General features: G+C 50.3%; 2 protein-coding genes across 5 annotated transcripts in view; both read left to right on the forward strand.

The window, feature by feature from the left end:
- The window catches only part of LOC134146759 (protocadherin alpha-C2-like), a 129,082-nt gene that overhangs the window by 28,530 nt on the left and 73,932 nt on the right, over positions 1 to 26,620 (forward strand). For 2 of the 4 annotated variants that reach the window (XM_062587273.1, XM_062587275.1), the window contains exon 1: positions 6,971 to 9,526. The exons of 1 other annotated variant lie outside the window; for it this stretch is intronic. In XM_062587273.1, the coding sequence (XP_062443257.1) occupies positions 6,977 to 9,526 (2,550 nt within the window). In that variant the 5' untranslated portion in view covers positions 6,971 to 6,976. Of the gene's footprint in view, positions 1 to 6,970; positions 9,527 to 18,518; positions 20,964 to 26,620 lie in introns of those variants that run through there. One more of the 4 variants, XM_062587276.1, reaches the window with a different exon arrangement.
- Positions 412 to 3,316, forward strand: LOC134146979 (protocadherin alpha-6-like). The gene is made up of 2 exons (XM_062587675.1): positions 412 to 3,084; positions 3,294 to 3,316. The coding sequence occupies exons 1-2, from the start codon at positions 474 to 476 to the stop codon at positions 3,314 to 3,316; spliced, it is 2,634 nt and encodes an 877-aa protein (XP_062443659.1). The 5' UTR covers positions 412 to 473.

Below are 26,620 nucleotides of genomic sequence, written 5' to 3' on the forward strand. Positions count from 1 at the left end.
AGCACGGAGTGCGCTGTGGGAGGCGAAGGCTGCGGTTAAGGAAGCCTCGCTGGGCGGGAGGCGGCTCAGCGCGGGAAGAGGTGCGCGGGCGGCGGTGGCGTGTCCGCGCCTGGGCAGGCGCGTGGAGCGTCGGGCAGCGGAAGCGGCGGCGCCTGAGCGGAGAGGGGAAGTGGAGGTGCGGTGTGGGGCGTGTGCGGGAGAGGCCGCGGGTGCCGGGGCGCGAGTCGGCGGTGTGGGGCGTGAGGGCCGCAGGCGGCGGCTTTGCCGGCGCGCGTTTGGCGTCGGGGCACACGGTGTCGCTGCAGGCTCAGGAACGGCGGCGGCGGCGGCGCGGCTCCGCCCCGGCGCGGCGGAAAGCCCGGCTGTGAGCGCCGGGGGAGCGGCAGGGCGCGGGCGGCGGTGCCGGGGAGCCGCGGCGAGCGGCGGCGGTGCCGGGGAGCCGCGCGGGGCCCGTGCGAGTGCCGGCGCCGGCCATGGGCGTGTGCGTGCGTGCGGTGCTGCGGGTGCTGGTGCTGCAGGCGGCCTGGGCGCTGGGAGGCGGCCAGCTGCGCTACTCGGTGCCGGAGGAGGCCGAGGGCGGCACGGTGGTGGGTCGCCTGGCGCAGGACCTGGGCCTGGAGGCGGGCGAGCTGGAGGCGCGTCGGCTGCGGCTGGCGGCGAAGGGCCGGCGGGCGAGCGTGGAGGTGAGCGGGGCGAGCGGGGCGCTGGTGGTGAGCTCGCGGCTGGACCGGGAGGAGCTGTGCGGGAAGAGCGCGCCGTGCGCCCTGCGCCTGGAGGTGCTGCTGGAGCGGCCGCTGCGCGTCTTTCACGTGGAGCTGGAGGTCACCGACATCAACGACAACGCGCCGCTCTTCCCCGCCGCCCGCAAAAACCTCAGTGTCGCGGAGTCCTTAACGTTGCCGGGCTCGCGCTTCCCGCTGGAGGGCGCGTCGGACGCAGATATCGGAGCCAACGCGCAGCTCTCCTACAAACTCAGCCCGAGCGAGCATTTCGCTCTGGAGAGGCAGAAAACCGAAGAGGACGGTGAATCGTTATTTCTGGTGCTGTCGAAGGCTCTGGACCGGGAGGCGATGCCTGTGCACCGGCTGCTGCTGACGGCGAGTGACGGGGGCAGACCGTCGCTGTCGGGCACCATGGAGCTGGTGGTCTCGGTGCTGGATGTGAACGACAACGCACCCGAGTTCAACCAGTCGGTCTATAAAGTGCAGCTGGTGGAAAACAGGGAAGCGGGAACGTTAGTGATGAGAGTGGAAGCCACGGATCGCGATGAGGGAACGAACAGCGATATTTCATATGTCCTCCGAAGTATTTTTCCTGTGGACAGGAGGGACGTGTTCAGAGTCGACAGGAACAGTGGGGAGATCAGTCTTAGAGAACAGCTGGATTTTGAAGACGTTCCCCTCTATCGTCTGCAAGTGGATGCAGAGGACAGGGGAAACCCCCCGCTGTCCGGTCACTGCAAAGTAGTGGTGGAGGTGCTGGACGTGAACGACAACGCGCCGGAGGTGTGGGTGACGTCGCTGTCGGTGCCGGTGCCGGAGGACGCGGCGCTGGGCACGGTGGTTGCGCTGTTGAGCGTGTCGGACCGGGACTCGGGGGCGAACGGGCGCGTGCGGTGCGCGGTGTGGCCGGCGGCGCCGTTCGGGCTGGTGGCGACGTTCGAGGGCTCGTACTCGCTGGTGCTGCGGGAGGCGCTGGACCGTGAGCGGGTGGCGGAGTACGAGGTGGAGGTGCGGGCGGAGGACGGCGGGGCGCCGCCGCTGCGGGCGAGGCGCGGGCTGCGGGTGCCGGTGTCGGACGTGAACGACAACGCGCCGGCGTTCGCGCAGGCCGTGTACACGGTGCTGGCGCGGGAGAACAACGCGGCGGGCGCGGAGCTGGCGCGGCTGTGGGCGCGGGACCCGGACGAGGCGGGCAACGGGCGCGTGAGCTACTCGCTGGCGGAGGGCGTGGCGGGGGGGGCGTCGCGCTCGGCGTCGAGCTACGTGTCGGTGGAGGCGGAGAGCGGGCGTCTGTGGGCGCTGCAGCCCTTGGACTACGAGGAGGTGCAGGTGCTGCAGTTCGAGGTGCGCGCGGTGGACGCGGGGGAGCCGGCGCTGTGCGGCAACGCCACGGTGCAGCTCTTCGTCGTGGACGAGAACGACAACGCGCCGGCGCTGCTGCCGCCGGCGGGCGGCGGCGCGGGGCCCTGGGCGGGCGGCGCGTCGGGGTCGGCGTCGGCGGGGCCGTCGGCGTCGGCGTCGCTGTGGGCGTGGGCGGCGTGGGGGTGGCCGGCGGGGCAGGTGGTGGCGAAGATCCGCGCGGTGGACGCGGACTCGGGCTACAACGCGTGGCTGCGCTACGAGCTGCGGGAGCCGCGGGGCAAGGGCGCGTTCCGCGTGGGGCTGTACAGCGGCGAGGTGAGCACGGCGCGGGCGCTGGAGGAGGCGGACGGCCCGGGGCAGACGCTGCTCATCGTGGTGCGGGACCACGGCGAGCCGGCGCGCTCGGCCACGGCCACGCTGAGCGTGTCGCTGGGCGAGGGCGGCGAGGCGGCGCTGGCGGCGGCGGCGGCGGGCGCGGGCTCGTCGTCGTCGGGGCTGCGGCCGGCGGCGGGCGCCGAGGGCGGCGGCGGCGGCGCGGCGGCGACGGCGACGAACGTGTGGCTGGTGGTGGCCATCTGCGCGGTGTCGAGCCTCTTCCTGCTGGCGCTGGTGCTGTACGGGGCGTGGCGGTGTGCGCCGCGGGCGGCCGTGCTCTCGGGGCCCGGGCCGGCGACGCTGGTGTGCGCCAGCGAAGTGGGCAGCTGGTCGTACTCGCAGCGGCAGAGCCGGAGCCTGTGCGTGGCGGACGGCGCGGGCAAGAGCGACCTCATGGTTTTCAGCCCCAACTTCCCGCCGCCCGCCGGCGGCGCGGCGAAGGAGACGCCGCAGGATCCGCCCGCTCTGCTGGACACGGTCAGTGGCACTTTCTTTTCTGCTGCTTCTCACCTCTGCGTCTCCCGGAAGCTCCTTCTTATTTCTTGGCTCTGCCTTTCGGCAGCGCCTCTCGGAGCCGCGGTCGGCCCCCGGCGCCTGCGGGGGGCCAGTACTTGGCAGCTCTTTGGTCTGCGCCTCTTGGCACTGCGATGCCCGCTGTGTCTCCCTTCGCTTGCAAACGCTCTCGGCGTTCAGAGCCGGTGCGCGCTTGTAGAAGGAGTCCGCACTCTGGAGCGTGGGGCTTGGTGGGATTTTTTTTTTTTTTTTTTTTTTTTACAAAATTTCTATACCGTGAAGTGTTTCGCATGACGGTTTCCCTTTCTGTTCTTGACTAAGATGTTATTGGAAAGCAGGCGTAGGCTCCTACGGCCTGTAGAATCTCCTAGGGATTTTTTTGTTTTGTTTTTGTTTGCTTTTGCTTTTGCTTTTCTTGGTGGAAGACCTATAAGTGAACCGAGATCTGGAGCATGATCTGGGATGAAAAGGGCGTTTGGAAGCCTCCGGTGCTATCCCCGTGCTTAAAGTGGATCTAACTTTGAAGTTGGATGAGGTTGCTGAGGATGTTGTCCATTCTAGTTCTGCATATCATGTCTCACTGTCATTCTCCATCTACCCCTGCTTGTGAAGAGCTCTGCCGTGTGCCCTCCTCAGTCATTTCTTTTTGAATATGAGGAATTATTCCTCAAAGAGAAGTTCCCCCCTTTAGTGTTTTGATCAGTTTGATGGCCATCTCTGAAAGCACTATTCTTGCTCTTCTCTTTATCGTATTTAGAAGATGATGAACTGCACGCACAATTCAAACTCTCGTTGAACCTTGAATTTGCCTCATGTGGAATGAAACTCTTTGTTTTCTTCTCTCCGTTCTCAGAAAGCTTACTCTTTTGATGTTCTCTGAGGACTGAGGTGACATACCTATGTTGCTGTCTTTCCTATGCAAAAGATGTAATTTCAGAGTGGTATAGGCTTAGCTCAGAGCTCGTGTTAAATTCTGTAGATGACAGATTCTTTTCCTCATTCACTCGTTTTTACACTGTCTTTCATGGAAAATCATGTACCATTTTCCCACTCAGTACTTCAGTGTTGTAAATCTTTTTTTTTTTTGCAGTTTTTCACAGAAGACCCCCCTTATAACGCTACTCAGTGAGGTAATATCTGCTGAAATCTTCCTCACGTTGCTCTCCATGCCTTTTCTAGATCTTTTCCTGGAGACATTATATGACAGAAGCCCGAGAAAAAAAGTCTCAACCAAACTCCAGTGATGACTTTCTGATTTTGCTCAAGTGACCAGCCTCGGTCTTTCTGCCACCTGTGTTGTTATATTATACTTCCTAGTGCCTCTTTTAGCCTCCTTTCATTTTGTGTGGAGTGCCTTCATTTGTATACATTCTCCTGTTTTGCAAGTAGGCCAGTTCTAATGGATATTTTATTTTTGGCTGATGATGCTCCCACAGAATGCCTATTTCCGGTCTTCTTGCTTACTGAGAGCATCATACTCCTCCTCTTGTTTCATTCCCTCTTTCATTCATGCAATGTGCCCTCTGTTGTTACTTTATGCTTTTATTCCTCCCCTTGCACGGCATGTATGTGTTCTTGACACACTACACAATTACTTTGTAGGTGGAACAGGTAATGGGACTATTTCATATTTCCAAGTATGAAGTTCATGTACTTTGTAATACAAAGTGGTTCTACCAGAAGAGTGCAAACCAAGAGAAGTGTAAGAGACCCGTAGCTGTATTGCCATATTAAGCAGGATGTATTGCTAGAGGACTTGTTCCTAGTGAAGGAATTCCTTTATAGAGACACTTCACTCATATTTCTTGACTGAATTCTTTCCAAGTAACCTGCTATGGTAGTCATTGTATTTTCTTTTCCTGAGAGTTATTAAAAAAATCGGTATTTTTTAAATCTGTGCCTTATGTTGATCATGTAGACATCAGCTTGGACAACACTTGAAACTCCCCATTCCCCTGTAAAGAGCATGACTTAACTTTCCTCTCTGAGGACATAGGTGAGTAATTGTGAGGTGCGAGCCAATGTTGCGAAGCATTGTTGGCTGTTTGATTTCAGAATTTGTGCCTCTCATCATCCTTGTGGGTAGTTGTCTTCTAGGCTCTTGAGCTGAGGTTTACCCGTTGAGAATGTCTTGAGTTTTCAGGTTTTATTGTGATTGCTGTTATTGTGGAAGTGGATATAGGATTACTGGCAATAATGCAAAGAACTGAGCCCATTGACAAAAACTGCTTTTTTTTCTAGATGCACTTCCTTGGAAATCATTGACAACTATCACTGATAATTGCCCTTTGAACTTTTTATATGGCTGAGACCTGGAAATAAACCAAGACTACTGTTAGAACAGCTGTATGGATAAAAGTGTAATTAGAGATAATCTGTTTGTCAGACAGACATGTTTGTGTTAGCATTTAGTATCTTTATTTTTGTGCAACCTCATGTTGCATGGCTAATGTTTCTTTGCTAGAACGAGCAAGTAATTTGTGTATGAAATCATCCATCTCGTGTTTCTGCCTGGCCTATGTGGCAGGGTGGCAGCAAGCTTGCACAGTAGTGTAGAGAAAGGGTTGGAAGGGGCTCTGATGTCTTTATCTCGGGGGGTGTGGTGGGAGTTTGGGGAGATGTTTTCAGACAAGCAATACCTTGCCTAAGCAGTGGTGTAACCTTTGGGGGGTTCTGCTTGGTTATGTGGTGTGTGGATCGCTTTAATGAATGAGGGGCATCCGGCAAGGACTAATTTCCACTAGAAATAGAAATAATCTTGCTTTGTTGTATGATGCATGCATGCTTACCTAGAAAGGTAAGAACTTCACTTTTATTGTGCAACTACAAGTGGGAAACAAAACTCGTAGGAAGTACTTCATTGAGGCACATAAAGATTAGTAGAGAGCTGTGGTTCTACTTTGTTATTTCACTCTTCAAGGATGTGTGCAATCTGGGCTATGTTAAGTTAAGGAGATCCTGCTGGAGTTGAGACACTGAAGTAGTGTATGTACAGATGGTGTTTGAGCATCATAAAATACTGTGCATACAATATTTCAAAGACTGAAACCACTGTTACAGTCTTAGAGAGATATTATTTGTAATAGGATGTCCTTGCTCTGTTATTTGGTGTTTGAAAAGCAGGGGGAGTGTATAGAATCGCTTGACGTCACCACTGGCACTAAGTAATAAGAAAGTAAACAATTTATTCTTGTTTTTAGCGACAAACCCTAGGTACAAATCATCTTCTGAAGACCTTGGTCCTTGTATGGATGGAGACCCCAAAGTGTGATCTTCAACAGTACAGGAAGCAGAGATGCAGGGGGAACCTGTATGCTTTGCAAAGAATGACAGAAGCCAGAACACTTTGTTACACTGCCAGAGGAATGTGCAGTGAAGACAAAGTCAAGGGGAGCAGAAGTGGTGGAGGCTGTTTTCAGTGAAGGCCGCCTCAGGTTCAATCCCTTGCACAGTATCTCTGAGTGCACAGGCATCTGGAAGAAGAGAACTTACAGGAAAAGGAGCTCCTAAGAGAGCACCAGACTTCAGAAATGACCTTATGGAAGGCTTGATGGAGAACAGGAACTATCAGGGATGAGGTCTTCTGTCTGAAACCACGGACATGCTTCATGTCAAGAGAGCTGTAGGCAGTTAGTAAACATTTGGTAAGTACTGGTCAATGATGCACCATTTAAGAAAAGAAAAGGAAAGAAGGGGAAAGAAAAAGACGTAAGATCTGCAGACTCGTGTTCGGCAGAGGGAGAAGTTCTGAAGGGAGATAGAGGAGCTCCCCGGCCCGAGCGGGCACGGCAACATCCTGTCCTTCCTCAGTGTGGGCTCAGCTTCGGAAGAGCAGGAAGCCGGCGGGAGAGTCCTCTTGCAGGAGGCGGAGCCGGTGTCGGACACAGAGTGTCGCTGTCGCCCGCGAAAGCGCCGCGAGCCGTGTGGAAGGAGGCGGCTCCTCCCGAGCCGCTAACACCGCTGCCCGTCAGCGGCCGGGGCCGGCGGAGCACGGATGAGGCGGCATGGGGTGGCGTAGGCGCCTGCGGCGGGGAGCCGCGGCGCCGGTGCCAGGGAGCCGCGCGGGGCCTGTGCGAGTGCCGGCGCCGGCCATGGGCGTGTGCGTGCGTGCGGTGCTGCGGGTGCTGGTGCTGCAGGCGGCCTGGGCGCTGGGAGGCGGCCAGCTGCGCTACTCGGTGCCGGAGGAGGCCGAGGGCGGCACGGTGGTGGGTCGCCTGGCGCAGGACCTGGGCCTGGAGGCGGGCGAGCTGGAGGCGCGTCGGCTGCGGCTGGCGGCGAAGGGCCGGCGGGCGAGCGTGGAGGTGAGCGGGGCGAGCGGGGCGCTGGTGGTGAGCTCGCGGCTGGACCGGGAGGAGCTGTGCGGGAAGAGCGCGCCGTGCGCCCTGCGCCTGGAGGTGCTGCTGGAGCGGCCGCTGCGCGTCTTTCACGTGGAGCTGGAGGTCACCGACATCAACGACAACGCGCCGCTCTTCCCCGCCGCCCGCAAAAACCTCAGTGTCGCGGAGTCCTTAACGTTGCCGGGCTCGCGCTTCCCGCTGGAGGGCGCGTCGGACGCAGATATCGGAGCCAACGCGCAGCTCTCCTACAAACTCAGCCCGAGCGAGCATTTCGCTCTGGAGCTGCAAAAGAACGAGAAGTACAGTGAATCGTTATTTCTGGTGCTGTCGAAGGCTCTGGACCGGGAGGCGATGCCTGTGCACCGGCTGCTGCTGACGGCGAGTGACGGGGGCAGACCGTCGCTGTCGGGCACCATGGAGCTGGTGGTCTTGGTGCTGGATGTGAACGACAACGCACCCGAGTTCAACCAGTCGGTCTATAGTGCGCATTTATCAGAAGATGCCTCAGAGGGGACACTGGTGTTGTGCGTGAGCGCCACGGATCCGGATGAGGGAATTAACCATGAAATGGCGTACACAGTCAAAAACGTAAATCCTGAAAGTGGAATGGACCTGTTCGCATTAGATCCGAGCACAGGGCAGATGAGGCTCGCGGGTCCCCTGGATTTTGAGGACATTCGTCTGTACGAGATACAAGTGGAAGCGAAAGACCGGGGTTCGCCTCCGTTGTCGGGACACTGCAAGGCGGTGGTGGAGGTGCTGGACGTGAACGACAACGCGCCGGAGGTGTGGGTGACGTCGCTGTCGGTGCCGGTGCCGGAGGACGCGGCGCTGGGCACGGTGGTGGCGCTGCTGAGCGTGTCGGACCGGGACTCGGGGGCGAACGGGCGCGTGCGGTGCGCGGTGTGGCCGGCGGCGCCGTTCGGGCTGGTGGCGACGTTCGAGGGCTCGTACTCGCTGGTGCTGCGGGAGGCGCTGGACCGTGAGCGGGTGGCGGAGTACGAGGTGGAGGTGCGGGCGGAGGACGGCGGGGCGCCGCCGCTGCGGGCGAGGCGCGGGCTGCGGGTGCCGGTGTCGGACGTGAACGACAACGCGCCGGCGTTCGCGCAGGCCGTGTACACGGTGCTGGCGCGGGAGAACAACGCGGCGGGCGCGGAGCTGGCGCGGCTGTGGGCGCGGGACCCGGACGAGGCGGGCAACGGGCGCGTGAGCTACTCGCTGGCGGAGGGCGTGGCGGGGGGGGCGTCGCGCTCGGCGTCGAGCTACGTGTCGGTGGAGGCGGAGAGCGGGCGTCTGTGGGCGCTGCAGCCCTTGGACTACGAGGAGGTGCAGGTGCTGCAGTTCGAGGTGCGCGCGGTGGACGCGGGGGAGCCGGCGCTGTGCGGCAACGCCACGGTGCAGCTCTTCGTCGTGGACGAGAACGACAACGCGCCGGCGCTGCTGCCGCCGGCGGGCGGCGGCGCGGGGCCCTGGGCGGGCGGCGCGTCGGGGTCGGCGTCGGCGGGGCCGTCGGCGTCGGCGTCGCTGTGGGCGTGGGCGGCGTGGGGGTGGCCGGCGGGGCAGGTGGTGGCGAAGATCCGCGCGGTGGACGCGGACTCGGGCTACAACGCGTGGCTGCGCTACGAGCTGCGGGAGCCGCGGGGCAAGGGCGCGTTCCGCGTGGGGCTGTACAGCGGCGAGGTGAGCACGGCGCGGGCGCTGGAGGAGGCGGACGGCCCGGGGCAGACGCTGCTCATCGTGGTGCGGGACCACGGCGAGCCGGCGCGCTCGGCCACGGCCACGCTGAGCGTGTCGCTGGGCGAGGGCGGCGAGGCGGCGCTGGCGGCGGCGGCGGCGGGCGCGGGCTCGTCGTCGTCGGGGCTGCGGCCGGCGGCGGGCGCCGAGGGCGGCGGCGGCGGCGCGGCGGCGACGGCGACGAACGTGTGGCTGGTGGTGGCCATCTGCGCGGTGTCGAGCCTCTTCCTGCTGGCGCTGGTGCTGTACGGGGCGTGGCGGTGGGCGCCGCGGGCGGCCGTGCTCTCGGGGCCCGGGCCGGCGACGCTGGTGTGCGCCAGCGAAGTGGGCAGCTGGTCGTACTCGCAGCGGCAGAGCCGGAGCCTGTGCGTGGCGGACGGCGCGGGCAAGAGCGACCTCATGGTTTTCAGCCCCAACTTCCCGCCGCCCGCCGGCGGCGCGGCGAAGGAGACGCCGCAGGATCCGCCCGCTCTGCTGGACACGGTCAGTGGCACTTTCTTTTCTGCTGCTTCTCACCTCCGCGTCTCCCGGAAGCTCCTTCTTATTTCTTGGCTCTGCCTTTCGGCAGCGCCTCTCGGAGCCGCGGTCGGCCCCCGGCGCCTGCGGGGGGCCAGTACTTGGCAGCTCTTTGGTCTGCGCCTCTTGGCACTGCGATGCCCGCTGTGTCTCCCTTCGCTTGCAAACGCTCTCGGCGTTCTGAGCCGGTGCGCGCTTGTAGAAGGAGTCCGCACTCTGGAGCGTGGGGCTTGGTGGGATTTTTTTTTTTTTTTTTTTTTTTTTTACAAAATTTCTATACCGTGAAGTGTTTCGCATGACGGTTTCCCTTTCTGTTCTTGACTAAGATGTTATTGGAAAGCAGGCGTAGGCTCCTACGGCCTGTAGAATCTCCTAGGGATTTTTTTGTTTTGTTTTTGTTTGCTTTTGCTTTTGCTTTTCTTGGTGGAAGACCTATAAGTGAACCGAGATCTGGAGCATGATCTGGGATGAAAAGGGCGTTTGGAAGCCTCCGGTGCTATCCCCGTGCTTAAAGTGGATCTAACTTTGAAGTTGGATGAGGTTGCTGAGGATGTTGTCCATTCTAGTTCTGCATATCATGTCTCACTGTCATTCTCCATCTACCCCTGCTTGTGAAGAGCTCTGCCGTGTGCCCTCCTCAGTCATTTCTTTTTGAATATGAGGAATTATTCCTCAAAGAGAAGTTCCCCCCTTTAGTGTTTTGATCAGTTTGATGGCCATCTCTGAAAGCACTATTCTTGCTCTTCTCTTTATCGTATTTAGAAGATGATGAACTGCACGCACAATTCAAACTCTCGTTGAACCTTGAATTTGCCTCATGTGGAATGAAACTCTTTGTTTTCTTCTCTCCGTTCTCAGAAAGCTTACTCTTTTGATGTTCTCTGAGGACTGAGGTGACATACCTATGTTGCTGTCTTTCCTATGCAAAAGATGTAATTTCAGAGTGGTATAGGCTTAGCTCAGAGCTCGTGTTAAATTCTGTAGATGACAGATTCTTTTCCTCATTCACTCGTTTTTACACTGTCTTTCATGGAAAATCATGTACCATTTTCCCACTCAGTACTTCAGTGTTGTAAATCTTTTTTTTTTTTGCAGTTTTTCACAGAAGACCCCCCTTATAACGCTACTCAGTGAGGTAATATCTGCTGAAATCTTCCTCACGTTGCTCTCCATGCCTTTTCTAGATCTTTTCCTGGAGACATTATATGACAGAAGCCCGAGAAAAAAAGTCTCAACCAAACTCCAGTGATGACTTTCTGATTTTGCTCAAGTGACCAGCCTCGGTCTTTCTGCCACCTGTGTTGTTATATTATACTTCCTAGTGCCTCTTTTAGCCTCCTTTCATTTTGTGTGGAGTGCCTTCATTTGTATACATTCTCCTGTTTTGCATGTAGGCCAGTTCTAATGGATATTTTATTTTTGGCTGATGATGCTCCCACAGAATGCCGATTTCCGGTCTTCTTGCTTACTGAGAGCATCATACTCCTCCTCTTGTTTCATTCCCTCTTTCATTCATGCAATGTGCCCTCTGTTGTTACTTTATGCTTTTTATGCGACCTCATGGTTTTCAACCCCAACTTCCCGCCTCCATCAGGGAATGGTGTTACTGGGAAAGAGCAATCACTATTCCCACATTCGTCAGGCGTGGTAAGTGCGCTCGTTTGTTTTTCTGGTCCAGAGTGTTTTCTTTCCTAGCAGTTTTTTTTTCTCATTACGAGTCTTTTGGGAAGAAAAGCATCTTTGATGATGTATATTTTTTTGAAAGTGTAGTCCGACCCCGTTTTTGCTGTTGTATGTAGTTGGAGTGGTCCAAATTTATAACCCTGTTTTTGGTCTTAGAACTGCCCCCTTTTCCGGTTTCTCGTGTTGTAAAACATTTTTCTTTGACATTTAATAGTTCGGAAGACGTTACTGTTTATTCTTTTTTGACGCACTATGTTTTCGGGAAGCATCGCTCTTTCTAAGTCTTATTTGCTATGGTGTATTTGGTGAAATGTGTGTTTAGCGTTTTAAGGTTTTTATCTTGTACACGGTATTGAGTGCCCATGGAGTAAGGTTAGTCAGTCTGTTATTTTACCTTATTAGTGTCTACTCTGTTGGCCTTGCTCTCAAGCTGACCCCACTCGTCAGGCTGATCAAAGATAGGTTATTTATTATGTTCGAATCCACTGTGATTGCGATAGGTTTTAATGACGAATGTGCCTATATGCGTCACCGTTTATTCTTATCTTACTGGTTGAGAAACTCGCTGGGTGGTTTACCTTGCTAATCTCATGGAGGTGGAACACCTTGAAATACTATTATGGTCTGAAGTGAGGGGAAGAAGTGTTGAAGGTCCTTAATGGTGTGTTGTCCTTGGAAAGATCTCGTATAACTGATGTAATTCTCGTTGCAACGCTAAGAAACGGAGATCGTGTGACTTCCGGAGAGGTCAACACTGTCAGTACTTTTATATGATCGATTTTCGCGGCTCGTGTTCAAGTCGCGAAAGTCATGCGTTTAGATAACTACCACAGTTTTGGGAAAACGTGATCCTGACCACTCATATTTCTCTTGAGAACACTTATTTTGCTGGTTCTTATAGCAACAGATCTCACTTAGGTAAAGAACATAGCTTAAAAATCAAAGTCACATATCGATAATTCCAAATTGACAGGAATGTTGCTTATAGGTAAACCAAAATTCAGGTAAAGAAGGTGGATGTCAGCTTTATATAAATTCTCAGGGACCAGATATCTCCTGTGGATCCATAGAAAATGTCAGTGCGTCCCATCAGTTTAATTTTCATTCTTGAGTTTCTTTTACATCACTTTAAAAAGACTTAAAGTTCGACTTCTTTGTATATTTGTTGGAAATTTTATTCGAAGACTCCTCTGACCACATCCGATAGGTGATGTGCATACGGAGAGAGATGCTGATCGCTTTTTAATTAGGTGTGAATCACTTGTCTGTGAGCAGCAAGGGTTATCACAGTGCTGTAGAAGTGTTAGGATGTTTTTTTTAATTCGTAAGGCTCCGACAGAAGGCAGGGAAAAAAAATGAGATTTCAGACTTGGTGGAGATTGTTTTTCCCTGATTTAAGAAGGTTTTACTAACTCTAGAAAAGGTTGCCGAACCAATTCCCGTCCGAGAGAGCCTCACAGCTAGTGCGGAAATGAAGAAAACGCGATCCGCCACCGCGGAGGTGGTGGGGAGTCACTTGTTTCCGCGGGCTGAGATTAAAAGAGATGATATGGAATCTCTTAATGCCGATCAATTAGGGGTAAGAAAAGATTTGTGTTGTCTGAAGAGACTCGCGTAATTCCACATATTTCTTTGGTTTCACTATGACCACTAGAATAAACTGAGGATCGGAGGAGACCCTACAGTGATACGAAATATTGCTGCATGTTTCTAAAAGAAACCCGGAAGCATTAACTTCAGAAATAAACTTCATGAATGCTTTACTTCGTAGTATATTCTGGGAAGAAGTCGTTAACAGAAGATAGAAGAGACTGGCGCAAGATCGTCAGTCTCTGCCAGACCAGGCTCTCTTCATTTCAGAGGCTGTCACCGTTGCCGCATGTGGTTTTGGAAAATGATTCTGATTAATGACGACTGACGCACGATGTAGTCGTGTTGTTGGGAGTCATGGGTTTTTGACAGGGGTAGCTAATGTCGGGGCTTAGAGCTCGAGCTGCGGCTATTGCTGGGCGCGCTGTAGCCGTTCATCAGTAGGTGGCTCCTTGAGCCGGAAAATTGGAGCGGAACTGGCCGTAGAGAGCGGCTGCTGCAGCGCTCCGCACCGATTTGCAGGCAGGAGGCTGTTTCGCAGCTGCGGAAGCGGGAATTTTGCAGGGAAATGCCGAGCGCCGCTGCGGGAAGATACCGCCACTGGGTGCGCAGCTTGGAGCCGCGCTTTTGCACACGTAGTACCTGTCATTCGTACCCTCTGTCGCTGGTGTCCCCCGGCATCTCCCACAAAGCTCGGTGGTCTCTGAGAGGGGTAAATAGACCAGTCGCAGACCTCAGGGGGAATAGACGCGTGTTCTTGCCTGAAATTTAGTGGATGGCACGGTGCTAGTGTTTCTATTGCTTGATGTAGGTCATGAAGATCTTTAGGAGGATGCTGAAATCTAAAAATCCTCTGCGTGCGAGACTTATTCTCACGGGCTTATTATAGTAACCTCAGTTCCTACTGTGCCCACGTCGCAACTCCAAGCTCTCATGATTTGCCGAAGGGCATTCTGGCATCGGTACCCGCTCTGCCAGCAGTCACAGTCTGCCTGCGCGGAAGGGGGAGGTTGGCTCGGAGCCTCCTGCTGCGGTGACAGCAGCAGATCAGCCCCAGCCCTGCAATCAACACGGAGGGAAGCGCGAGGCGGTGGGGCTGAGCGTTGCACGGGAGACGCAGCCGGGCGCGGGAGATGGCTCAGTCCCACTGGCTGCAGCCCGGGGGAAGCAGCGGGTGCTACAGCCACGCCGAGTCCCGAGCGAAAGAGCCCAGTGTTCCGGGGCGCTCGGGTTGTCGTCACCTTTGCGTTCACTGTTGTCCGAGGGAGCCCATGTGGGGAAGGCGATAGCGGGGTCCCTGTACCTCCATCGGCAGCTATTAAACCCTTTCTCCGCGCCGGCATTTCGGGCTCGGTCCTAGGAGGAGCCCCTGCACTTGCCCCAGTCGTCTTCAGACCGCAGGCAGATCCCGTTTTCTGACGGACCCCTGTGACACCGTCAGTATGCAAACTGTTTTTATGCACCTTTCCGGGTGGAGATCAAAGCTGGGGCTCCCTGCTTGTCCGGGAACAGCTGTCCATGCCGCCGCGGAGTGCTCATCCATTCACCTCAACGGAGAAACTGCAGGGCTGTTGCTGCATCTGCTTTCCCGGGCGGATCTAGCTTCTTCTGATGTCTCACCTCTCCCGGGAGACACTCTGCTGCCGCGGAAGCGCCCTGTTTCTGGTTTAGCATCAACGGGGGCCCTCCGTTGTGGTGGGGACCCTCGGAGAAACGGGGCAAGTTCTGTTGCTCGCATTTTCCCTAACCTCAATACAGATCTAGAGATGTCTGTGATCTGCAGACCTCCCCCAGAGATGCCGATCCGCGTTTGCGTGGCCTTCGATGGCCATGAGGATAATGAGGCGTTAAAATAATAACGTAAATGATGGTATTCAAACACGTGGGACCCTTCGTATGGTGCAGCCATGTCCTTCAGAGCCCCGAGATAATCCGGTTTGATCATTCCTCTTTGTTTTCTGCCTTTGATCGCCTACCAGCTTCTTCGGGCCGCTGCCATTGATTCAAGCACAGTGCGCACGGCTGGAGAAATGACGTCTTACAGCTGAAAACAGGGATGATTGGCTGAGAATGTAAGACGGGGCGGGAGAAAAGAGGACGTAGGAGATTCTCAGGGCTCAGAGGCAGTGTAATTGCAACGATGCAATAGCCTATTGGGTGGGAGCACAGGGAAGAACCGCTCTGTGAGCACGTCGAGGAGCAGAAGATTATAGAGGGATTGTGTAGCGGTGGGTGAGACCGCGGAGGTCCCGGAACACGCCCTCGGAGTCGCAAAAAGTTTGATTCCTCGGCGACTCGGGCCAAAATAGCCTGGTGGGTGGGTAAACTGGAGGGAAGGGAATAGGAAACGTTTCAGAGAGGGCAAATTGAAGGCAAAGGCGACATCAGAGATAAGAGATTTTAAAAAGTGGTTACAATATCCGCTGTGATGAGTTACCAAGGGAGGCGTCTATGTTTAAAGGTATTTGATATGGCTCGTGCAGATAACCTAATTAGGGAAAGAGACTGGGCATGGCAAGGAGATCCCTAAGGTTTTGGACCATGAAGTGACAGGACCTGTAAGTGGTGACACGGAAGAGCGGCCGAACAAGAGCGAGAGCGGACATCCTTGAGGCACTGGGCATCTGAGTGTGAGAGGCGAGACGCCGGGCAGCTGGATGTTGGAGACTGAGAGCAAACTATATATGCGTGTGTGTGTGAGGGGGAAATTGCTCTGTGGTGCACGAACAGGCCCGGGAGTCTCCCGGGCACAGCAGGCACTTCACGCACGGAGCAAGGCTGGGGTCTGCACTCGTCTACCTCCATTGGATAGCGGCGTCACTCTCTTCAGAGCACGAGTGGCTGAGTTGTAATTGGCCGTAGATATTAATATTGCTAAGAGTTTTATTTTTGTGTGACCCAGAATTTTCCCGTGAGCAGGGAACCCGTGCAGTCAACCCGTGCAGACACTCGTCCGGTCTGAACCGGAAAGGAAGCGTGGCGGGAATGGGAGGAGTGGTTGTGTACTAAAACAGTGTTGGCAATACTTATGTTCCAGTGATCAATAGCTTATGACTTCCGGGGATATCACTCTCTTTCAACAGCAGAGAGTGGAAGGAAACAACAGGACAAAAGATGTCAAAATTTAAAAGCAGGACTGTAACGTTATGAAAAAGAGAATTGTAGGCAGGACTCATTAGACAGATGTCAGGCAACACTACAGAAGAAAAGGAGGAGATGTAGTGGAAAGCTGAAGAAATTATCTCATATGATAAATGAGTAGTAAATGAGCAAATTAACAAGTAAAAAATCGGTGAAGGTTGCCAAATACTTCTAAAAGATTAGTAAATCTTGTAGAGAGGCAAATGTACAATCACTTTAACTGTTTGTAGCCTTTGTTCACTGATCATCCAGCCAATGTTTCAGGTACTAGTGTGCATAACCACAGCCTTTTAATTCAAATATTAGGATTAAAAAAAATCTACCTTTGAAGTGAGTCTGTCCCTTCGATGAGAGGAACTTGGGCCCAAGATTCCTGGGTGAGTAGAGCGTGTGTATTATAGCTGTATATGCATCTAGGTATAATAACACTGCTCCAGTTTTCCCAGAAGGATATATTTATCTTTGCTATTGGCCAAGGCTAAGGAAAAACTTTAGGTGTCTTCCCTTTGACTTCAGTAAGTGATATTATGTTGGTCCAGCATGTTTATAGTAGCTGCACATCATTATAGAGAAGTAAGAACAGTGTCTTTTTCCATATTATAGAGGACATTACATTCTGATAGATGGGAAGTCTGGGGGAATTTAGGGCAGGGGGGTCTAGATGGTAATTTTATGGTGACTAAGTGGGAAGTGAGAATTAGGATTTCTACAGTTAGTGTGTGGGGGGGGAAGTCCAGGTAAACAGCATGCTGTAAATATGGTATATATGTTATATACTGCATCCAACGGCCCACTGGCCAAATTTACAAGGTCTTTGAGTTAAGTCAGAGACAAACCACCCACGCAGCTCTTACAGGTGCTGTAGCATCAATGCAATAAGTGGAAAATACAACCTTCAAATATTTCCAGGAGAGCTGAGAATCTTAATAATCTCAAACACTTGTGCTGCGGTGGACCAAGGCTTGCTCTAGTGCCGATAGGATAGGAACCTCTCTTGGAGGTTTTGCTGAGTTAAGGATACAGACAGATGTATCGAATTTTTATTTAATGAATCATTTCTGGCTGTGCTCCTAGTTTTCTCCTATTTTTAGAAGCACTGACAGTTTGTGTAATTGAAATGCTCTTTTTTCACTGGCCTGGAAATTTTCAGCTGCATGAAATAAGTAGAAGCAGCCAGTGTGAGAATGGTTAAGGTCTGCCTTTGCAGCATGTTTATACCCTCTTCCTTTTGATTGATCAGGATCTCATGATAATAGGCTATCATAGGCAATCGGGAAGTTTTCATGGGCTGAAAGAAAACACTAAAAATTGCTGCGGGAAGGAAGTGACCCATTCTTTTAAGAAAGGTATTTTTGAAATGCATTCTGCCTTCTCCCACACCGTCAGCGAGCAGTGGCTATCTACACCTTCGGTGCAGGAAGTCGGGGGAGTTGGAGAGCTTTGATCTCCACGCCCGGTCTGTTATATCTTGGTGGTTTCTGCTTGTTTCTCGTCAGTATTCCTGAGCGAGAAATCTAAACCTAATCCTAAATACCAGACCTCCCTGACTTTGGTACCTACTTCTGTGCAAGTAACTCGACTGCTGCAGCTTCCCAGTTTCTCCCTGCTTACCCAAGCTGTCCCAGTCCTGCTCTGGCGCGTTGGATGGGAGCTCTTCTGTGGTTGCAGGTGATCACATTGGGGCAGTCAGACGAGAGACACTTTTTCTGCAATAATCGGAGTTATTTTATCTTGTGCAGAAAGAGAACCAGGCAAGAGTTTTATTATATTGTTGTCATCTTTATTATTTTTATTATCTGCATTATTTTTAATATTTTTGCTTAAAAGAGCAGGCACGACTGCCTGCTTTAATCGTGCTCTTAAACCCCCTCTGGGAGATCTTGTGCTCAGCCGGAGTGTGCTGGGACTGCGCTGACCCCTGTTTAGCCGATGCCTGTCACTTCTCATAAGCGTTTCCCTTCCACCCCGGTACTCCGACAGCGTGAGACGGGCGCATCCTCTCGCTGGCTCTTCTGCGAATATGCAAAGACCCACGAGAGGGGGGGAGCGCGTCTTCTCTGCATCTCTCGCTCACGGAAACACGTTCATGCTGCAGACTTGGGGGCCGAGAGGCCCCTCGCACCTCCCTAGGGGCCTTAAAGAGAAAGGAGAAGGGGAGGGGGGAAGAAAGCCGAGAAGCCGGCCGGCGTTTTTCTCAGGCGCGTGGGCTCCGCAGCCCCTTCCCCGCGGCGCGGTGCAGCTCGCAGCGCGGCCTCTGGGTGGCGCCGCCGCCGCGGGCCGCCGCGGCGTGTAGCCGGCGCGCTCGGCCGCCGGGCCGGCACAGCGAGCGGCGGCGGCGGGCGCAGCGGAGCTGCCGGCTCTCCGCGCTCGGCTGCCGGCGGCGCGGGGGAGCCGCGGCGGGGCTGGGGCGCTCCCTTTACCTGCGGCGAACTTTTTCGCCTTTCCGTCGGTGCACCCTCGCGCCAGTTCCTTTTGCACTGGAAACTTCAGGTCTTCGCTGAAATATTGGATTATGTTACTGCTGAGACGGTCTGCAGGGAGCTGAGCCAGGGGAGGAAGAATGCGGGTCTATTTAATGGTCTTCTGCCTTATTTCCTGCACTGTGAACGGGCAAATAGTGTATTCCATCACCGAGGAAACGGAACGTGGAGTGTCTGTTGGAAATATAGCAAAAGATTTAGGAATAAATGCGGCTACACTTTCATCCAGGAAATTTCGCATGATCTCCGGTTCAAGTAAGCAATATTTTAATATAGATGTAAGCACTGGGGCTCTATCTATTAAGGAGCCCATAGATAGAGAGCAGGTTTGCGAATTAAAGTCTACCTGTTTTCTGAATTATGAACTTGTGCTAGAAAACCCTCTAGAGCTTTATAGGATGGAATTTAAAGTCCTGGACATAAATGACAACTCCCCCAGCTTTCCCTTAAGTGAATATCACGTAAATGTGGCTGAGTTCCTCTCACCTGGGGCACGGTTTACACTCCCCACTGCTCAAGATTCTGATGAAGGTTCCAACAGTGTCCAGAATTATACTCTGAGCCCTGATGAACATTTCTATTTGGAAATGCAGACACACGGGGATGGGAGTAAGTATCCTGAACTGGTGCTGGACAAAGCTTTAGACAGGGAGCAGCAAGCCACTCACAGACTTACCCTTACAGCCAAAGATGGTGGGAATCCCCCAAAGTCTGGTGACGTCCAGGTCATTGTGACTGTGCTGGATACCAATGACAATGCACCGGAATTTGAACACTCTGTCTACAGGGCGAGTATCTTGGAAAACTCCCCCAATGGCACTTTGGTAGTCCGAGTTCATGCCACAGACTTGGACGAAGGTCCAAATGGAGAAGTCAGGTATTTATTTAGCAATAGCACTGCTGCTGATCTACAGCAAATGTTCTTAATTCACCCTCACACCGGCGAGGTGACAGTCAATGGCATTTTAGCTGTTCAGAGACCTCTTCTTGAGATGCTTATTGAGGCAAGGGATAAAGGGACATTTGGCATGTCCAGCACAGCTAAGCTGCTGGTGGAAATCACTGATGTGAACAATCATGCCCCAGAGATAACAATTGCATCCCTTTCTAGTCCCATCCCCGAAGATGCTGTGCCTGGCACTGTGATAGCTCTTCTGAGTATTATGGATAAAGACCCTGGGGAGAATGGGAAGATAACCTGCCAGATCCCTGATAACCTTCCCTTCCAGCTAAAACCTTCCCTTGAAAACTACTACAGCTTGGTCACTAGTGGGCTTCTGGACCGAGAGGTGATTAGTGAGTACAACATCACTGTTACTGCCACAGACCTGGGATCCCCTCCCATTACCACTCAGAAGATCCTTTTGGTGCAGATTTCTGATGTGAATGACAACCCCCCTGTCTTCACTGCTGACACATGTGACATTTCTGTGGAGGAGAACAATCCACTTGGTGCTTTTCTCTACCAGGTTTCAGCATCTGACCCTGATGTGGGGGAAAATGGACGGGTCTCTTATGCACTCAGGAACTCCACAGTTGCAGGCAGTGCCCTGACCAGTTTTTTATCTGTGAGCTTGGTCAATGGTAGCATCTATGCAAAGCGTGCCTTTGATTTTGAGCAGCTTAGGAGCTTCCATTTCCAAGTGGAAGCCAAGGACAATGGGTCACCAGCCTTGAGCACTGCCATAACTGTGAATGTTTACATCTCAGACCAAAATGACAATGCTCCAGCCATCCTGTATCCCACCAGCCAGAACGGCTCAGTGGCTGTGGAAATTGTGCCGCGCCTGGCTGATGAGGATTACCTGGTGACCAAAGTGGTGGCAGATGATGATGACAATGCACAGAATGCCTGGCTTTCCTATCACCTTGCCCAGTCCTCTGATTCCACACTGTTCCGCTTGGTACCTCACTCTGGTGAGCTGCGCACTACACGCTCCATGCGCTCCACTGACTTTCTCAAGCACAAGGTGGTTGTAGTAGTGCAGGACCATGGGGACCCACCACTCTCTTCTACTGTGACTGTGGGCATCCTGCTGGCTGACTCCCTGCCCCAGGCACTGCCTGACTTTGATGACAGTGGGGAGCCACCACCACTGCTCAACACCACAAACCTCTACTTGATTGTTTCCATTGCCTGTGTCTCCTGTGTCTTTGCAGCATTCCTCCTCTTCCTTGCTTTGGCACGGTTGTGCCACTGCCGGACTTCCCACCACCATGGATGCTGCAGCTGCTGCCACTGCTGCCCAGTGGATGAGTATGAGAAGTATTGCTACAATGTGCGCATGCTTCCCAGCTCTCACCTCACAACAGATATGCTGGAATTTGCTGGTGTGGGCAAACTGACTCATACCTACTTGTACAGGGCGTCTGTAGGCTTTGGACCTGATAATGGCAGCATCCCAAATGGTGATACTGGGAACCTCCCCAGTGGCTCAGAGTTAAAAATGCCAGGACCTTCCATCCAAGTGCAGCAGGTCCAAAGTGATCACTTGAGTGCTGTTCTTGTGGTAAGTATTTACTGCTTTTTTGCTCCCTGGCACATGACCCCAAGTCTACACTGGACTGATGTCAGTGTGGAAGAAGGTACGGACACTATTTGTTGGCAGGAGAGCAGGTGGCATTTCATGGCATCTAAAGGAAACTTCAGGACCCTTTAATATATTTTCTAAAGCTGAGAACTGACTCAGAAACTGTAGGCAGAGCATGCACATGGGTTGGCAAAAGAAAATTTCTCTCATCAGCATTTAGGATATGCAGACATAGCTGGAAGGTGTAAGTGAAAGTTAAATACCTTGTAAGTTCATCTGTCCTATTCAGACAGCTAGGTAGGGGTGGCATAAGAGTCCCCTCTAGCTTCTGATTCATGTGAAGCTTACACACTGTATGGAGACTATGATTTTCTACTTAATGAGATTTTTCCAATGAGAGGTGAGTAGTCCGCTAAGCCAAGATGTTGTTCTACAGTGCCTAGGCTAGGCCTTGTGGTGGAATAGCAGGAATTCAATATTTAGCACCAATTTTGGAAAATGTTGAAATGTTCCTTGCAGTTCTCATCTTTCCCTTTCAAAGCAACCTGCAGGCTTTGTGAAACTAAAAAGAAAAGTCTGTTCTGCTCCTCTGACTAAGCTGGTTTATTCCTAATAGTCTGATGGATGACTTTGCATGAAAAAATGTCCCAGTGTACTCATACTGCAGGACTACAAGGTAGGATATGTGTGTAGTTCTCATCTGCTGGGTGTCACTGGGTCATTTCTCCAAAATTCAATTTTCCTATACACATAATAACATTGGTGATACTTTTTTAATGCATGTTGTGAGTCTTGTTTGCATTTTTGTGAAATTTGTAGGTGCTTTGTGTGTGGACTACCCAAGTTCACAAGTATGCATAAGGGTAGTTGTGTAATCAGTGGTTATGTGCCTGAAAAACACCACTGTGAATGTGAGCTGGATATATAGCTCAGGTAATGCTGTTCCTTTGATTTGGCTTATATCATAAGTTTTTGTGACTTTTCTAAAAGAGCATGATTTTTCTCAGTTACACCAACTTTGGATGCCACAGTTTAAGCCATTTTGAAAGACCTTGAACATCAGGGAACAACTTCTGAAACCAGATGTTTTGGTATGTATCAAGTTCCAATCCCCCAAGTTAGGGATAATCGGATGCTGGCACTTCTAGGTCTATGGAATTGTGACCAATGCAGGCTTTGTCAAGGCCAGTACTCTGTAGTAATAGCTAAAGCAGATGTTTTCAAGGCAAATGTAAGAACCCATAGTAGATATCTGTTCCCCACTGTTGTTCTTATGCTAATTTATAATCATTAAAGATTGTCCTAATCCTATAATCTTGAGGTTTATTTTTATCTGAGATCATTATAATTAGTTTTTTTTATAGTTGAGGGTTCTTAATACATGGAAATGCCCAGTTCCCCTTTGAACTTTGATGTATGGGTAGCTTCAGTGATTTCTTTGGATAATCAAATACGTATTCAACTATACAGTATCTGGAAAAAAATAAACAGACTTCCTTTTTACTTATCAATTTCCAGGTCATAATTTCATTACCTTTTCCCTTCTTGAAAAGATTCTTGATCCAGTCTCAACTACACAGTTGTTTTACTGCGATTTCTCTTATTTTTCTGATGGCCAGGTGAATGTGGCTTTTTGGTCTCTCTTTCTACCCTTTTCTGAACCCCTTCCAATTCTACAGATAAATTGTAGTGACAGGCAAAGATCCTCTCTCAAACATTTACAATTTGATTTATTCATTGTGGTCTATATAGTATTTAATCAAGGTCATAATCAGTCTCAAGTTCTGCAGTGACAGAGGGTTGCATGTTTCATAGGTACCTCGCTATGCAAAGGGGAGCATGCAGCAAATCAAGGTCAAAAAAGCAGAATTTTCAATGCCTCTTGGTCAGAAATTGTAGCCTTCAAGAAAATAGCATTTGGCAGTATCAGAAGAAGAATTTTGGTCAAGTGCATTTGGCAATATAATTGTTTGTTTATTTTGAGGACCTAAAAAATATCCAACTCTACACCTTCAAAATGGGACATTAAAAGCCTTTTTAGCCCTCTTAACTTGGAGAGTGTCTGCAAGAACGTTGGTAATATCTTAGAGCCACTTCCTTGGCTGGAGAGCAGTACATAGCTGGAAAACGTGTATGAAAACAGAGGTGGCATAAAAAACTGGAACAACAAAATTTTATGTTTCTATGATCAAGATCTTGACACTCAGGTTGTTAGGACATTATTGGATTAAACAAGAACAAAAATGGAAATTTATCCCTGATCTCTATAACTGGAACAACCAAAATGTGTCCCATTGAATCTCATTGTATTTCCTTGGTGGTGGGGGAGACAAATCCCAGAAATCACCTTTCACAATTCTTTCTGCTCGAACAGAGATGGGGTAAGCATAGGTGTAACCCTCATGGAAAGTCCAAAGGCCATGCATTAGCTAAGCAGAAGAGTGCAAAGGAACACAGGCAGAGACTGTGAGGCTTTATTTATCCTTAGAGACAAAGTGATGTTAGTTATCATTAGTTTGGTGCTGATGATCACAAGGGTTAGTTTGCTGAAAGATCAACTATATGTGTGTTGTAAGTTATATATTTCTAGAATTTGCAAGTCATTAAAGGGTGCTTATATTAAAATAACCAGAAGAGGACAGAAGCAGTAGTTTGTGCACTTTCATTTCTACACATGCTTTAGATTTGCTAATGCTTTATATAAAATAAAGTAGAATCATGTTAAAGACATACCAGGGAATTGTCTCCTGTGATTGGAAGTTGGAAAGAAAACTATCATTCATTCCTGAAAAATATTCCTTAGTCCAAATTCCTGTGGACTTAGATGTGATTTCTATGTAGAAAGTTCAATAATTTCATTAATGAGGAAATGTGTACTCATTGTATATTAAAATGGGAGGATTATCATTTTTGGATATTTATCAATAGACATTTCAGAAAAAAATAAAAAATATAAGCTTGATTATAAAATAAATTTTGACTTCAAGTGCTTTCACACTGACTTATTCAGTGTTACAAAAAGATAAACATGTATCACCCTCTGAACTTCTGATGGGGTTCATTGTACGGCTCCCTGAAAATATACATGTAACAAAAATAAAGCATGAAATATTTAAAACCTACTGGGAGCAGCTCCATAATTACAATTTGAGCAGAACTTAAATCCCTGACTTTTACAATATATTTAGTATTACAGTTTTTAGTACCCAGAAAATATTAAAAAAGAATTACATATAATAGGAGTTAATTGAAGTTCCACGAATGAAAATTAAATGTATTTTTAAGATTCAGGTTGGTTTCTTTATTGATGATTCTCTGTTGCTACTGAATTAAATGCTAGGCTTGAATGGTATTTACTCAGAAAAAAGAGACTTCTGTGCTTTTGCATTTTCTGTTTAGGTTAGAGCTAAAAATAGAACTATGTATGGCTGTATTAGCAGTATAGTAAACTGTAACTGTATATATTTCAGTGTCTTGCTGCATTTTTATGTGATGTAACATATGTGACAGCTAACTGAAAAATATATTACACTGCTATGCTACTACGCTGTGTTACAGACAAGGCATTAGTGGGATTACACATTGAAGTATGGATAAGTTCACTGAGTAAATGTTTCCATGATCTTGGGGTAACCGCAGCTTTTTACAGCCTTTTCTTTTGTATGCTCATTTTTTGTCCATTGTGCTAGACAAGACTTGCAAGATATTTGCACATTCAAAGTGTAGTGACCTCTCTGTGCTTTTACATACCATATTTAGGTTACATCCAAAAATAGAGACAACCCTAGCGACAGAGAATATTTCTTGCTAAACTGCAATAAGAGTGGAATCATTTTATTCAATGTGGCATGCATGTCAAGACAAAAACGGATGCACTTTCATTTTGACAGTGGCATGTGATCTAGGCTGAACTGCTGTAGGCAAAGCATCGATGGCTTACTCACGCAAGTAAAGATCCAGCATGTGAGTATAGTCTCCCTATATCTGGTTCTGATGAGAATGTGCTAAATGTAATGGTAAAGCACCTTCCCACCTTCTTCTGTCTGCAGTGCTAAGAACCTTTCCTAAGACTGTGGTCTTATGCCCACATTGTAAGACTTCAGATGAGTAAGCAGATTTCCTGGCTACTGAAATTACTCTCTGACCGCTGCCAAGAAAACCCTAGAAAGAGTAATGGTCAAAGAAAATTTAACAAGGGAAAACACTGTAGATTTCTTTCTTTTTGACTGCTCCAATTACCTTTTGCAAAGAAAGGTCCTGCATCAGTGTTCATTTAGTGAACAGAGTGTCTAGGAAGGCTTCAAATGCCTAAGTTGAAACCTTGCGTGTCTGATGTCTGCCTCTGAGTACTATTTTTAGAATTAGCAAAAGGGAAAGTGACAGAAAGAATAGCTTGAGACAAAGGGCTTCAGGGAATGTGGAGAGTAATGTAACTGTATTTAGAGATGCATGATAGCAAAGGGAAATCATGAGCTGGATAGACTAAAGTTTAGATGAGGAGCTGGGCTGAGGGAAGGGAAGAGAGGGACTGACTGGGCAATCAGACTTGGGATTTTGTTAAAAACCGTGTAGGAAAAGCCCACAGTAAGTGCATGTGTGAGCAGTAATTCTTTTTAACAATAGACCATAGGACAAGAAAACAGCTTTTTGTGTATCAGATAACATTCTTAAATCTTTAAATCCTTAAACTTTTATTCTTAAACTCCTTTTAACTGTAAAATTCACCGACAGTTTTGTGCTCACTGTTCCTTTTGGAAAACTGTTCCTCTAAGGCTTTGAAGAGTTCTTCTAACATCCTTTCATCTTCTAGCATCTTTATTTGCTATTTGTATTTGTATTTTATCACCCTCTTTGGTGCTTGCTTTCTTCATAAAGTTTCGAAAGCAACCACATCCTTTTTTTCAGTCTTTGTTTGACTAAGTTAAACAAATCATTTTAGTCTTTTTTCTAAGGTATCTCTGCACTTGCCTGATCATGCTAATATTCCTTCTCTGCATCTGTTCTTGCTTTGCAGACATGTATTTCTTGCAAATACGTGACCAGAATCATACGCAATATTTCAGACAAAGTGCTTTGTACAAAGTGATGTGAGTGCTTCCCTATCTCTGCTAGAAATATGAGGGCAGTTACCTTCTCCATAGTTGTAACACATAGATTGCTCAGAAGATTATTGCAAGACTTTTTTTAGGGGGAGCACAAAGGGCAGGGAGGTGGTTCCTAAGATAGTGGTTCTTCTGCCTACCTTCAGTCACCTAAATATTTGTTGGCTGAACTTTAGATATTAAAAAATCATTGCCACCTGCTGAGATCAACTCATCTGTCTGTCTTACACATAAAATAAATGGTCTCTTTTCGCTAAGTATTGAGAAGATTTACAAATGGCACTCAGATTACAGGCCTGATTTCTAAAAGGTTACGTTGTATGAGTAGCATCCTATGGGACTTCCAACTTTGAGTTGTTAGATGCCATCTATTTCTGTGACAGACCTCAAGTTGTTCTTCCAGTGAATGATGCCATCCAACTTGTGTATTCCACAAATGTTATTAGAACAGCCCAACTTCTTCTGCCATCATTACAGTTTTCAATGTAGCAGTGTATTGAATGTTTTACTGGTTACAGAATAAATGAGATTGAT

This window comes from Rhea pennata, chromosome 14 (assembly GCF_028389875.1).
Source record: "Rhea pennata isolate bPtePen1 chromosome 14, bPtePen1.pri, whole genome shotgun sequence".
Classification (NCBI taxonomy): domain Eukaryota; kingdom Metazoa; phylum Chordata; class Aves; order Rheiformes; family Rheidae; genus Rhea; species Rhea pennata.

Excerpts from the sequence above, each read along its gene's own strand:
- LOC134146979 (XM_062587675.1), top strand. The coding sequence starts at position 474 with ATGGGCGTGTGCGTGCGTGCGGTGCTGCGGGTGCTGGTGCTGCAGGCG. Across the intron at positions 3,085-3,293 it reads CAGTACTTGGCAGCTCTTTG|ATGTTATTGGAAAGCAGGCG; the intron begins GTCTGCGCCTCT and ends TTCTTGACTAAG.